Here is a 14394-nt window from a genome sequence, read left to right as displayed (position 1 = left end):
CTTGCCTCGTGTTTTCATTTACTTTTTTTGTCATGTGTGGACTCAGTTGCTATAGTATGGCATTGCATGACATATTGTGTCATACAGAATATAATACTGATGCTACTCCCATGGAAATGCAGAGAGGCCAGACTGGACCTTGGTAAAACTGGTGGGTGGCTGACTTAGGGATGATCAGTTACTAGCTTACTCTTACATAAAATATTATAACATAAACTAGATTTACAACATAAAATTGAATTTTAATAGCTTCAAATATGCTTGCAAATATCAGTGATGCGAAATCCCATATGAAGAGGTGTGTCCTGTGTGGTGATACATTTGTTGTAAATACCAGATTGCAGTTAATCTTTTATAGGTTAGGTATATGAATATTATTAACAATTTTCAGATATTTTGTCTCGTGTTATTTTCCCCATTTAAGGGGTTTTTGGTGGGAGCTGAGGTCTGTGGTCTGAGGCAAATTGTGATTTGTGATATTTGGCTTTATAAAGAAAATTTAAATGTTTGATGCCACAAGTTTAAACAAGGAGATTTTTGAATACTGGAGGTGGTGGAGCCATGTACTTGTGGTTAGACACGAGTATGAACACAGCAGAAAGATGATTTGAGTTCATATATTAATCAACAATTTTATGTTCTTCAATTAAAACCCATCACCTACAGTAAATAAACTGGCAATGTTATTTCATCTTCATAATCTTGGAAACAGTCCAGTTACATGACAGATATTATACCCTTGTGATTACTGAGCCACCTCAGAGGCAGCTGCAATAGCTCCATCTGCTGTTGAGGATCACAGATAGGACCCTGGAAAGGGACCTAATGTTAAGATTCATTTGTTTATTTATTTTTGTCAGAGAGGAATAACATGTAATGTGTGTGTGTGTGTGTGTGTGTGTGTGTGTGTGTCTAAAGACAGGCAAATACTGGAGAAAGCATACCCCATGGTAGAAATCCTCTCTCAAAGCATTATGTTAATGTTATATCCAGAAAAAAATAAAAGTGAAATTTTAGTTTTAAAATATAAATCTATTTGCAAACCTGTGAGATTATTGGTCTGACAATACTCCCTCTTTGTCTCAGCTAGGGTTTGTTTTTGAACAAAACCAGAAGATTGTTTTATTCGTATGTTGTTACTGAGACAAATAATGTCCCTGATGTTTTGTAACAATATTATAAATACACGTAAACACTTTTTCGTGCAAGGTTTTGTGTGGCACGAGTGTGGCACATTAAAAATTACACATAATACCTCCCATGCCAGGGCAGCAGGGGTCGCCCATAATAAAGATCCTGCTCCTCTGAGCTGTGGCTCTGATACACCACCGGGTCATTATGCTGTCCTCCCGGGTAGAAATAAAAATGCCGTACACATTGTGATTAAAGTCACATTTAATAGTTGTTTACAGTTTTACCTGGGCCAAGGATTCAGGCTGTCATCGGGCGTATTTTTGTTGATTATTTGTGCAAGCAAATAACTTTGCTTTCAGTTGCGAGCAGTTTGGCACAAACATGGCTCCAACGATACAGACACAGTCTCAACGAGAAGACGGCCACAGGTAAGTTTTCAAAAATAAGGTCTTTATAGTGTGGTTAAACTAGCTGCTGTCCACCCTGTACAGTTTATGTTAACGTTAATGTTATAGAGTTAATGTCAAAGCATCTACAAGAGGCTCACTTGTCAGTTGTGTACAACGTTAGCTAACAATGCTAGGTAGTTAGCTAGCTAAACATAAGCAAGTGCCAAGTTAATTTATGCCAGCCTGCTTGCTAAGGTAGCGCATTGAAATTACCACCGTTAGCGTTCATTGACTATGTAAGATAAGATAATTTAGTCTATCCAGCTAGTTGTAGTAACTTTAGCTAAATATAGAGGCTAATAAACTGGCTAACATTGTGTTAATGTTAGCTAACCGTTGTTCAGGATGGCCGAGGTTAGCCTGTAACCAAGTAACGTTAACGCACTCATTCATAAGAACTGAAAAAACCGTATGTATCTTTTATTTATTTATTTATTTATTTATATTTATACCCTTATTTGTCAATATAAAAGTCTCTTACAGTAGTTCCCATAGAATCAAAAGAAAAAAGAAAGTCTTTACTATCACTGTAACGTTACATCCCTTTATTAAATTTTTTTTTTTTTTTTAACTCTTCAATGATGCTGGAATAGTAAATTTTACAGTCTTGGCTTTTAAACCTTGTCATGGGCCAACCTCCCAGTGATTTATTTATTTTCTTAAATATTATTTTCTGCCGCTAAATTTTGTTGACTGTGTTGGGCACACAGTCTTGGTATTGTATACAGGATTATTTGATTAATTTAGCTGTATAATTGGAGTTTAAATATGTATATTCAAGAAATTAATACCATTATAATGTTGTCCACTTACATTTTCTGTTAATAATGTAATTTGACTGTTATTTAGAACACAAAGCACACAAATTAGGTGTACCACCAAATTTTGTTGTTGTCTTAAACTCACTTCATTTACCCGGATGAACATTTATTTAATGACTATATGTGTATATATATATATATATTTTTTTTTTTTTAAATCCATCTGACAGAAGTGACTTCTTTATGACGGAGCTGATCTCTAATAAAATAGAAAGCAGTACACAAACATTAAAAAAACCTGAAAGTACACAGAAACACATTTCAAACATTAATTTACTCTTTTTGATGTTTTAGATTTTTATAGAAATCAGCTATGACATAGAAAACATTAAAAAAAAAAGAAGTTGTGAGACTCTGTGACAAAATTGACCAACAACATTAAAACAATAACTGTGAAAGACCTATTTTGCTCTGTTAGAATTCAACAGACACCATCAGTGACAACAAGGGATGTGACATTATATTAAAATTTAATATTGCAATACAAAAATGTGACAACATATTTAGGTTAGTCAATTATTAAAGAGAACTGAGTTGTGTCACCTTCGCCAGCATAGATGTCATCTCAGTAAGACATCTGATGGAGTTGATGTCTTATGAATATTAGAGAAGCTTAAAGAGAGCAGTGAATACCACAGTTGGACACTATCAGTGGGCTTTCACGTAAACATATCACAGTCTGACAAATGTCTGTTTTCTCTTTCAGTAGGCCGTCCTCTCACAGGACTGTTCCAGAGAGGTAAGTGGATTTAGCACTGTTAAATGTTTACAACCCCAATTCAAAAAAGGTTGGAATGCTGTGTAAAACATAAACAAAAACAGGATGCATTGATTTATAAATCCTTTCAGTATTCTACAGTGTTTCTAGAGCAGGTAGTACTGAACATGCAAACTGAAATGTGTAAGACGCTTCCTACATGAAGGAACCTATGTCTCTCAGTGTTCAGATGGGATTTTGGCCCATTCTTCCAACAGACAGTCTTAGGATCTACAGTCAAGCATTTACAAATCATTGCATTCTATTTTTATTGACTTTTTACACAATGCCCCAGCTTTTGGGAATCGAGGTGGTACAATTCTGTACACTCTGACTGTGCCTCTTTAAAAGTATCACAGAGATATGCAAAACTGTGAATGTCCTGTACTTTCTTGCCCATTTCAGGTCAGGGGTGGTCTGTCGAGTGAAGTACTGCAACAGCCTGCCTGACATCCCTTTTGACCCCAAATTCATCACATATCCATTTGACCAGCACAGGTAAACATCCAGCCTCTCCATCCTTTGAGTACACACCAGTGAACATGGGCACAGCTTGACATTTGTTTTTCTGTTGTGGCAGGTTTGTACAGTATAAAGCCACTTCTCTAGAGAAGCAGCACAAGCACGAGCTCCTGACTGAGCCCGACCTCGGGGTCACCATCGATCTCATCAACCCAGACACCTACCGTATTGACCCCAACAGTAAGCATCCAGTTGCAGTTACATGTCACAGTTTTTTCAGTGACTACCCTGCCCTGTTTTAACAAATGTCTTTGTAGACTGAACATATCTTTTATATTGTCAGTACTGTTGGATCCCGCTGATGAAAAACTGTTGGAAGAGGACATCCAGGCTCCATCCAGTTCAAAGAGGTAAGGCTGCGTTATGTTGTTATGGATTCATGTGAAGCGTTTCTGTTTAAACATTCTCTTTTGCCCTACAAGGTCACAGCAGCACGCCAAAGTGGTCCCGTGGATGAGAAAGACAGAATATATTTCTACAGAGTTCAACAGATATGGTGTTTCCAATGAGAAAGTGGAAGTCAAGTAAGTTTGCCAAATGTGTTCTCTTTGTGGTGACCTAATAGTAGATGATTTTGTGTGTGTATAACCTAGACATGTTCTGTCTTTAGGATCGGTGTATCTGTCAAACAGCAGTTCACAGAAGAAGAAATCTACAAGGACAGAGACAGCCAGATCTCTGCTATTGAGAAAACATTTGAGGATGCACAGAAATCGGTGAGTGAATGATAACATGGGTGCCCAAATCTCTGTTGTTTAACAGCTTTTTTTTATATTTCATGTAAATTAAGGGAAATCGAAGTAAGACTTAGGGGGATTTATTGGCATCTGATGGTGAGGATTGCAGATTGCAATCAGCTGAAACCTCTCCTGCGTTGAATTCCTTCAGTATTCATTGTTTAGGAGGTTTTTACTGGGAGCCAAATTACCTGCAGAGGTCTCCTCCACTCCAAAAGAAATGGGATACACAATTAAAACCAGTAAAATAATGAAATAAAGAAGTTTTATGTATAAGTTCAGTGTATCTTCTATGCTGTACAGCTTGTCATAGACAGGCCACTAGCCCTGCACCTCCTAATGTGTGCTTACCTCTTTTCTCTGATAATTTAATGTGCGATCACCTCATTGCTGATCCACACAGTCAGGAGGTTTTTACTGTGACCAGAATTATCCACAGAGGTCTCCTCCTCTCCAAAACAAACAAACCAGGTTATTTAGACTAGTAAAAAGATTGAATGAAGCAGTTTCACATTGAAAAAAAATCAGTGTTTTTCCAACACTTTCATTGTGAAGGGGCTGCTAACTGTGGCGTCCAATGTGAAAACGTCACTGTCTATCTAGAGCCAGTGTTTAGTATGTCCTGTCTGGGCTACTGAGGAAACATGGCTGTGCAACATTGCCATGTCTGTGGATGAGGATTTGCTCCCTTTGTTGATATAAACGGCTCAATCTGCGGTAATAAACATACAAGGATTTATTTTCAGGTCATTATACTTCAAAGAAAACATACTTATTAGATGATATTCCATCTGTGCCGGTATATCCCCCTAAATCCTACACACTGCTCCTTGAAAAAGTAAGACAGATGGTTGTTGTTGTTGTTTCATTCCAGATTTCACAGCACTACAGTAAACCCAGAGTTACTCCTGTGGAGATACTACCTGTGTTCCCAGACTTCAAGGTGGGATAGAATTTCAAATCGTCTGTGTGTGTTTGAGCGTTAAAAAACAGTCTGCTCCAGTTGCTTTTTTTTGTCAATTTTATCTAACAAATTAGCACTTTGCAGATTTATATAATTATGTTTTATACACTTTTCCTGTTTCCCCAGATGTGGATCAACCCATGTGCTCAGGTCATCTTTGACTCTGACCCTGCACCGAAAGACATGTCAGGACCAGCTGGCGTAGAAATGATGTCTCAGGCCATGATCAGGTATCCACAAAATATCTATGGCGTGGATGTTTGTTAAAATGGTAACATGTTTGCATAAACACTAATTCCTTGTTTCTTCAATACAGAGGTATGATGGATGAGGAAGGAAATCAGTTTGTGGCCTACTTCCTGCCCAATGAAGAAACAATTCGCAAGCGCAAGAGAGACTTTGAGGAGGGAATGGATTACATGCCTGAGGATCTGTATGTAGAGATATTACATTACAAAAATCATGCATTTAAAAAAAAAAATCACCTTGTTGCTTTGTTTAGCTTGTTTTAAGTTGTCTATCAGGGAGTCATGCTGCGTTTTATTTTCTGTGTTTCAGGTATGATTACAAGATAGCAAGGGAGTACAACTGGAACGTCAAGAACAAAGCCAGCAAGGGTTACGAGGAGAACTACTTCTTCATCTTCAGAGATGGAGATGGTGTTTACTACAACGAGCTGGAGACAAGGTGAGTCACTGATCAGAGAAGAGACTTGTTTGTTGTTGTACCTCGACTTTAGATTATAAAGTTTGGTGTAAATTAGCAATTCACAAAACAAACGGCACCACCTCCATGTGAAACGGTTAGGCTTTGTCCTCTGACAGCATGCCTTCTATCCTGCAGAGTGCGTCTGAGCAAGAGGAGAGCCAAGGCTGGAGCACAGTCCACCACAAATGCTGTGCTGGTGTGTAAGCACAGAGACATGAACGAGAAGGAGCTCGAAGCCCAGGTAAGTGTTCTCGTTACTTTCATCTTGTTCTTAAAGTTAGTTAGACTGAACTTCTCTTTTAGGTGATTCTACCGCTTATTGGACAGTACTTTTTGTTGGAAGGAGAACTTGGAATTAAGATTAGTGACTGACCTATTATTATTTTGTTATTTAACTAAAAGGTACTATTTATTTTATACCTTATATTTATTTCAAACCACAGAGGTATATGAAATGATATTTATCATAGGTTTCAGATTAAATATTGATGATTGCAATTGAGGGAGGTGATTTGTTAAAACCACAGACATATTTAGATTAACTGCTATGCTGTCAGTGTGTGCCTGTGTTTTGTTATTAACAATATTTTACAACATGGCTCAATTAATCTAAATAAATGACTGGAACTGTTATATTTATATCATCTACAAGGTTTAGGGTTTCCACAGTTATGGAAATATTGGAAAAGTCATACATTTCAACAGTCCTGTTTTCCAGGCCTGGAAAAGTTATGGAATTCATAAAATCCTTTAAGATTTTGGAAACGTTTGTTGTGTGGCATAATGGCAAATAAATCTTTCCTCTAGCTGTTAATGTAATATTGCTTGAATATTTCATAGATAGATGATAACTGGAGTTTTGTTTGAATAGAATTTTAATACAATATTCAATCTAATTAAAAAAGAAATGCCAGGCAATTGGGCAAGAAAACAATGTTGTGACAGTGTGATTTGACATCTAGGGTCATAAATGCCAAAATTTCCATACTTGTGCACACGAATACTTTGAAGTTGTTCTGTATTTTTGAGATTGAGCAATTGACCTGGGCAGCCTATGGTTTAATTGATAGTTGGAGTGCCAATGTGCTCTAAAAAACCAATGAAATTGTTGGCTGTCATTCCCCTATTCTGGAAGCTCTACTTTCCATGGACTACCTTTAATATTATAAAAATCTGGAGTCAAGTGTACTATACAGTTCTGTTTGCGATTTAAGTTGTGAATGGTCATTGAAAATTTATTATGGGTCCTTGAAGTCATGGAAAAGTTTTGACATTTTGTCCATAAAAATGTATGTGAACCCTGAACTTGAAGTCTTGGACAGTAGTCGTTTACTGATGACTGATTGCCTTTCATTGTGACTCTCAGGAAGCCCGTAAAGCTCAGCTGGAGAACCATGAGCCAGAGGACGAGGAGGAAGACATGGACATGGATAAGGACGTGCAGGACTCTGGTCAGTTTTCTTTTATTCTCGACCACTGCACCTTTTCATCATTTAATTTTTACTTATGTGGCCACTGGATATACTGTAGTAGTAGTAGTAGCTGTGATGCTTTGATTACAGGTCTATATCGGTTTCTATTTGTGACATCTGAATTGCTTTCTTTAGGTGATGACAAAGACAAGGGCAGCGGCAGCGAGGCAGAGAATTCTGGTAGTGAATCTGAGAGGGAAGATGAAGACCGGGAACAAAGAGGAGAGGAGGACGAAGAGGATGAGGACAGACAGAAGCGGAGGAGGAAGGCGAGCGGCAGCGGGAGCGAGAGTGGCGAGGAGAGGACCAGAGAAATGCGAGACGAGGAAGAGATCTTCGGCAGCGACGACGACAGCGACGAGGACAACGAGAACAACAAGAACTCAGCCAGGAGCAGCGGGGAAGAGGGCAGCGGGAGCGAGGATGAAGGAGGGAACAGAGGAGGCAGCAGGAGTCGCAGCGCCTCTCCGGCGCACAGCGACCGCAGCAGTGACCACTCAGGGACCCGGGCTCAGAGTGGAAGTGGAAGTGAGAGAGGCTCAGACTCCAGTGATGCCAGTGACAGTGAATAAGGCCTGTGGTCCGGACAACATAGTGATGGCGACTTTTCTTACCTGTATGTTCAGCACCAAACTTGGCCACGTTGCCCTGTTGTTGACTGTAATATCAATATTAGCTCAGTCCTGGGATGTAGTTTCTTATGATCGCAAATATCAAGAAAAATATGTGTGCAGGATGCCGCAGACGTTTTTTTTTTCAGTGCAGTTTTTAATTGTAGATTTAACTCTTGCACCTGTAGCTATTCGTACACCAATTTTCTGTTTCTGTCTGTCAGATATTCAGTACAGGATCATGTGAAACTGTCTTTCTCCCCTCGGCTTTTGATTTGTCATTGTGTTAAGGCTTTGAAACTGATATTAAAATGCAGGTGACATTTTGTAACAATCGCAGTTGTCAAAGTTATTGTTTTCCCTCTTTGACGGATATAGGGAAACCTAAGTAATCCCATAAATGTAATCATTTTTCAATCAGCCCAAAGAAGTACAGGACTGTTGTCTCTGCTCTATTTAAAAAATTGTGTAGCTGATGCTCAGTCCAGATTGTTCATGTCTAAAATGACTGTCACTGCAAAATGGATAAATCAAAACTTCCTTTCATACAGTAAATCTTTTAATAGAAATATCATGCACAACAGTTGTAAACAAAAATCCACAGGCATGTTTCACAAAGAAAAACTGACAGCTTTGGAGACACGTATTCAGCGAAAAAACGACAGGTGCTGCTTCAGCCATTCTTCTGTCACCTCATCGACACTTCTCGTTTCAAAGACCTCAGAGTAAAGCAGAGAATAAGACGTTCAAAATGTGAATAAGAAACCACAAAAACTCAAAGAAGCTCAGATATATAACTCATCACAAATCCATAAGCATGAATAACCTGCTAAGCAAGTTGCCAATCAACTTTAGTCGATTCAAAATTAGTTTCGGTTTGGTTTACATTCAGTAAGTGTCACAATGGAGTAATGATAAAACACACAGGTCATAATTTGGAGATAATTACCTTTGTGAGCCCTACAGTTTTGACCAGTTCATTCTTGCTGCCTGCGTACATCATCTGTTGGTCTGGCTTACATCCTGTTAAAATGAAATTGACTTTGTTTTCACAGGGGTTCTTTAATTTAACCAAACATTCAAATCCAACAAATACCACCTTCATCGCTATAATACATTATAATAAAAAAGATTTCAGAAGAGACCCTGTTAAGTTGTACAACTGAGCTGATGCAGAACAATAATTAAATGTAAGGAGAAGGATTACTTTGATTTAAGATACTGCAGTTACATACCTGCTGGACTGGAGAATATGAAACAGAGAGGGTACGACACCCTCCCGTCGTCGTGGACGTATTTGTAGCTGTAGACGATGAATGTACGCCACTGTCAAGGAATTTAAAACTTCTTTTCAGAGTTAAAACACTGTTGTGAATTTAAGGATTTTGCTGTATACACAAGACAGTAAAAGAAGGATATCTGGGTTGCCGCTCTGGAAGTTCCTCTCTCAAATCATCCGGTGAGATGTCCTAAAAGAAAAAGTCGGTGATTTTTTTTTTAACACAGAATGAACCAACACCCATCCCCACCTCCACCCCTCCCAAAAAAAAAAACAATCACAAAATTTGACTTGCCTCACATTCCTTGTCAAGGACGACAAGATGTTTCTCCATGTCTATTTTCACTAAGAAATAAAAATGATTGTTAAGGCTTTCAGTTCTGATTTTACAACCCCAATTTCCAAAACGATGGGACATATAATGTTAGTAAAAACAGAATGCAATGATTTGTAAATCCTTTCTGACCTATATCAGATATGGTGTTTACCCTGTGCAAAACATACATAAAAAGAGAATGAAATCATTCACAAGTCTTTTTGACCTTTATCCAATTGAGTACTGTTTGAGGACAAGATATTTAATGTTTAAACTGAACACGTTTCAAAAAAGTTGGGACAGTGGCATGTTTACCTCTGTTACATCTCTTATTTACTCAGTAAGTGTTTGGGAAGTGAGGACAGTACTTGTTGAAATTTTTAAAGTGAAACTCTTGCCCATTTGTGCTTGACACATGACTTAAGTTGCACAACAGTCCGGGGTCTCCATTGTCGCAGTTTGTCTTTCATAATGCACTGCACATTTTAAATAGGAGACAGGTCTGGACAGTGGGCAGACCAGTTTAGTATCTGCACTCTTTTACTGTGAAGCCAGGCTGTTAACATGTGCAGAATGTGGCTTGGCACTGTCTTGCTGGAATAAGCGAGAATGTCCCTGAAAAAGACAAAAGACATTGTCTGGATGGCAGCATATGTTGTTCCAAAACCTGTATGTAGCTGTCAGTACTCATGGCATCTTCACAGATGTGCAAGTTACCCATGATGCCATGGGCACTAACACACATGCAGATGCTGATTTTTTAAACTTTGTGCTGGTAATAATGATGGTCCTTTTCCTCTTAAGTACGGAGGACACCACATCCAATTTGAAATGTGGACTCATCAGACACCAGCGCAGTTTCCCACTTTGCATCAGTCCATCTCAGATGAGCTTTGGCCCAGAGAAATATACCTTTCACTTTGCATGGAAGAGTCTGAAAGTGTTACTGACAATGGTTTTCCAGAGTGTTCCCGAGCCCATGTAGTAATATCCTTTATACCAGTGGTTACCACCTGGTGGGTCATGGTCCAAAAGTGGGGCGCAGGTCCCTTTTGAATGGACCGCAAGTGACACACAAACATGTCAGCTTTGTAAAAAACACACTTTATCTTTAATACAGTGAATTTCCGATACAGAGCTTTTATTCTGTAGCGCCGTTCCCTGCTGTTGATTGAGTGAAAAGCGGACAGCTACTTGACAGAGACAGCAAACTAGCTCAACAACATGGCCAAACACAAGTATGACGCTGAATGCATTTAACTGCGTGGACTTTGAACTTACGACTAGGGAGAAATCTGGACCCTGTGGCTGGACCAGTTGGAAACCACTGCTTTATACAGTCATGTTGTTTTTTTTAATGCAGTGCCACCTTAGGGGCCAAACGTTGCGGCCATTTAACTCTGGTTTTCAGCCTTGCCTTTTTACATGCAAAGATTTCTCCAGATTCTCTGAACGTTTTGATGAAAGCCCTGAATTCCCTGCAACTAGTCATTGAGAAATGTTCCTAAGCTGTTGGCCTATTTGCCCGTGCAGTTTTTCATAAAAGTCACCATCGTTGCTTGTGACAACTGAGCCTTATGAGGATGCCTCTCTTAAACCCAGTCATGATATTTTCATGTGATACCAATTAACCTGTTTACCTGTGGAATGTTTGAAACTGGTGTTTTCCACAGCGTTCCCAGTCTTTTACTGCCCCTGTCCCAACTTTTTTGGAACATGTTGCACACATCAAATTCAGAATAAGTGTATATTTACAAAAAACAATACAGTTCAGTGTTGTATTAAATATATTGTCGTCATACTGCATTCAAATGGATTGAAGTTAAAAAAAGATTTGCACATTCTCTTTTTTTACCTCTTACACAGCATCCCATCTATTTTGGAACTGGGGTTATATTGTTTGTGTGGACATAATGCAAGTAACTATGACGTTAATAATGAGTGTGTGATACCTACTGAGTATGGCAGCATTGGTGGTCTCTTTTCGAAACCTAAACTTTTCCAGTTTAGTTTTCAGACTTTCATCCACCTCACACACAACCAGAGTGCTTGTCTGCAAAATGGCACAAAAAAAACCACTCAAAACCAAGAAACATGATAACAGCTCCTGGGCTTGTGATAAAGTTATGTGGATTGGTCTACAGGCCAGAAATAGAAACAAAGAAAGGGGGTAAGAGACATCTGTTCAGATGCTGAGGTCTCTATCCCCCTTCCGTGGATACATTAAACATTCATAACTATTCTGACATATTGAGGGCAGGAAAGGTTTTTGCTGCAACATGCAAGAATGCAGTTTCCTGTGTGAAACAGCGCGGGCGATGGTCGGCTTGTGTCGCAATGGCATAGTGAAGAAAAACAAATACACACATAGCCTACGTATGAATGACACTTTATCACAGTCAATAAAATTCAACAAAACAAGCAAAACATTTCGAGCAATTGCATCAGTTTCACCTACCATCCTCAAAAAGTGCTCCTTTTCTGCCTGCCTGTCTTCCGGGTGACACTTCCCTGTTGAAACAAACTCGCGACAGACTGACAGTTTCTCTCCGACTGTCAAGAGCCTCCTCAAGATGACAGGGGAAATGCAGGCACGTCGGTGGAGCAAGCACCAGTGCTGCTTCCTGTTTTCAACTACACAACGTGACAGCGGAGTGCAGGCTCAGCCCAGGGTTGTACACAGGACCCTGAATGCATCAAGGGAAGAAATGCATGATAAACGTATGAATGTTAGTGACAGTGGAGATAGTGTTTAATAAATTAATAATATTTAAAGTGTAGGAGGCTCAGTTTTACCATATGTTGTTTAACACAGACAGTGAAGTGGTTTCATTGGTGCCCTTTGGGTTACTTTCACTTCCTATTAAGATACAGGCATGAACATTAAATAGAAACTTGCAGAGCTTGAAAGTTTCCTCAAATCCTTCAAACTAATAATAACATTGTACGGTAAGTTTACATTTTTCATGTGAGAAAAAGTATCTTAATATATGGAGTAAATCATAGGCATCAAAAGTAAAATGTCTCTATTAAAATATGTTCCTGTCAGAGTATAACACTACTGTTACTGCTCTCTGCTGGTGAAAAATGTAGGCATGCTGCAGCTCTGGCCCCACCCTAATAAGTGGTGTGGCAAGTGTTGGGAAGTAACTAGTTATTTGTCATAGTAATTACTAAAAAAATTGTAATCAGTTGCAGTCACTATAAAAAAATATATAATTAAATTACAGTTACTAATCAAAATGCTGATGATTACAAAGGTGTTTTTTTGGTGTAGCCATTTTTTAGCTTTATTGCCCAGTTTAAAATATTTGTTAGAAAAGTATTAATAGTAACATTTACAATAATAATAATCTCTATTTATATGGCACCTTCATACAAGAAGTGCAGTGCATGAGGTGCTTTTCAATAAGGGCAGTATAAACACTGAGTGCTTCACATTATATAGACATAATGGACATAAAACAGACAAGGCAATTTAATATAAAAGGAAATCTAAAACAGTTTAAAACATGGATTAACTGATTCATAAAATCATAGAGTTGTAAAACTATAAATCATACGTGTAAATAGAAAGAGTTTCAGACCTGTATCAGGAACGGCAGAGCTAGTTAAAGGCTAAAGTAAACAGGTTCTTTTTTAGCTTTCTTTTAAAAATATTTAGTGAGCTATATGTAGTGATAGCTGATATATGTAGTGTTCCATAACTTTGGGGTGTAATTGACAAAGGCTTCATCCCTCATCTTCTCCTGGCTGTTACTGGAAACCTCCAGTAAACCAGCAGCAGCAGATGATTGCAGTGTTCTTGGAGGCAAATAGTTAACAAGTAATCAATAGAATTCCCATTACATTACTTTGATAAAGTAATCAGAATAGTAACATTACTTGTTACATTTTAACAGGGCTACTTGCGATCTGTAACCATTGCATTTCAAAAGTAACCTTCCCAACACTGGATGTCACTGCAGGTCCTTCTCCATTTACCTCTGTGCGTGCTGTGGCGTCTTCTGTCATTAACAGCTGAAAGCAAACAGCTGCTGTGACAGCTGATTGTGGCCAGAAGACATTATGCTCTCAGCCCACTCAGACTAATGCAACAGCAGTTTTCTCTTCCGTCTTTTGGTGTTGATTTACCCTCAACAGCATCCACTTTATGGAGATCCTTATCTTTATTCTATTTTCTAAAATTCTCTTATCTGTTTATAATTTCCAACTATGGTTGTGTCTGAAATGACTTCCTTGTTTCCCAAGTCAGTATTCCCTACATAAAAAACACAGGATTGTTTGCCCTGGTGCTGAAACAGTCAATTAATGAGTTACTACATCAACAGAAAAATGAACTGGCACAGATGTTAAGCCAAAATAAAAAACATAAATCCCTCCCCTATACTTAGAAAATATGTGATGTGCCTCCCCTATTTTACAGCACCCCCTCCCCTCTTATAAGTAACAAACAGTCCCTAAGACATTTAGGCCATGTGCGTGTTTTCATGTGTATGTCTTGGTGTTAAACATAACAGTTTTTGTCTGTGGTGAGTGACCTCACTTTATGTTACTTCTTTTCATGACAGAATGATCTGTTGATTATTTTTTCCAAAATGTTGAAAAATCTCCACTGAATGTT

The 14394-nt window shown here is 38.5% G+C and overlaps 2 protein-coding genes across 3 annotated transcripts; one reads left to right on the top strand and one right to left on the bottom strand.

Moving 5' to 3' along the window:
• The first annotated feature begins 1301 nt into the window (after window positions 1–1301).
• Window positions 1302–8509, top strand: paf1 (PAF1 homolog, Paf1/RNA polymerase II complex component). 2 transcript variants are annotated; one of them, XM_049577027.1, is made up of 14 exons: window positions 1302–1562; window positions 3114–3143; window positions 3567–3659; window positions 3742–3863; window positions 3967–4033; window positions 4106–4207; window positions 4294–4399; window positions 5295–5363; window positions 5511–5614; window positions 5701–5817; window positions 5943–6071; window positions 6228–6333; window positions 7459–7543; window positions 7700–8509. In XM_049577027.1, the coding sequence occupies exons 1-14, from the start codon at window positions 1516–1518 to the stop codon at window positions 8134–8136; spliced, it is 1614 nt and encodes a 537-aa protein (XP_049432984.1). In that variant the 5' UTR covers window positions 1302–1515; the 3' UTR covers window positions 8137–8509. The 2 variants fall into 2 exon arrangements, with proteins under 2 accessions (XP_049432984.1, XP_049432983.1); XM_049577026.1 differs by having other exon boundaries at window positions 1303–1562; window positions 3111–3143.
• Window positions 8510–8716: 207 nt separating this feature from the next.
• On the bottom strand, window positions 8717–12430 carry gmfg (glia maturation factor, gamma). The gene is made up of 7 exons (XM_049577028.1): window positions 12229–12430; window positions 11727–11823; window positions 9750–9799; window positions 9595–9644; window positions 9411–9493; window positions 9125–9198; window positions 8717–8894 (listed from the first exon to the last, which is right to left on the bottom strand). Exons 1-7 carry the CDS (start codon window positions 12229–12231, stop codon window positions 8823–8825), a joined length of 429 nt encoding a protein of 142 aa, XP_049432985.1. The 5' UTR covers window positions 12232–12430; the 3' UTR covers window positions 8717–8822.
• Window positions 12431–14394: the final 1964 nt, after the last annotated feature.

Source organism: Epinephelus fuscoguttatus, linkage group LG5 (assembly GCF_011397635.1).
Source record: "Epinephelus fuscoguttatus linkage group LG5, E.fuscoguttatus.final_Chr_v1".
NCBI classification, from domain to species: Eukaryota; Metazoa; Chordata; class Actinopteri; order Perciformes; family Serranidae; genus Epinephelus; species Epinephelus fuscoguttatus.
Note: the sequence above shows the minus strand (reverse complement) of the source record. Positions and strands in the feature narration are given on the sequence as shown.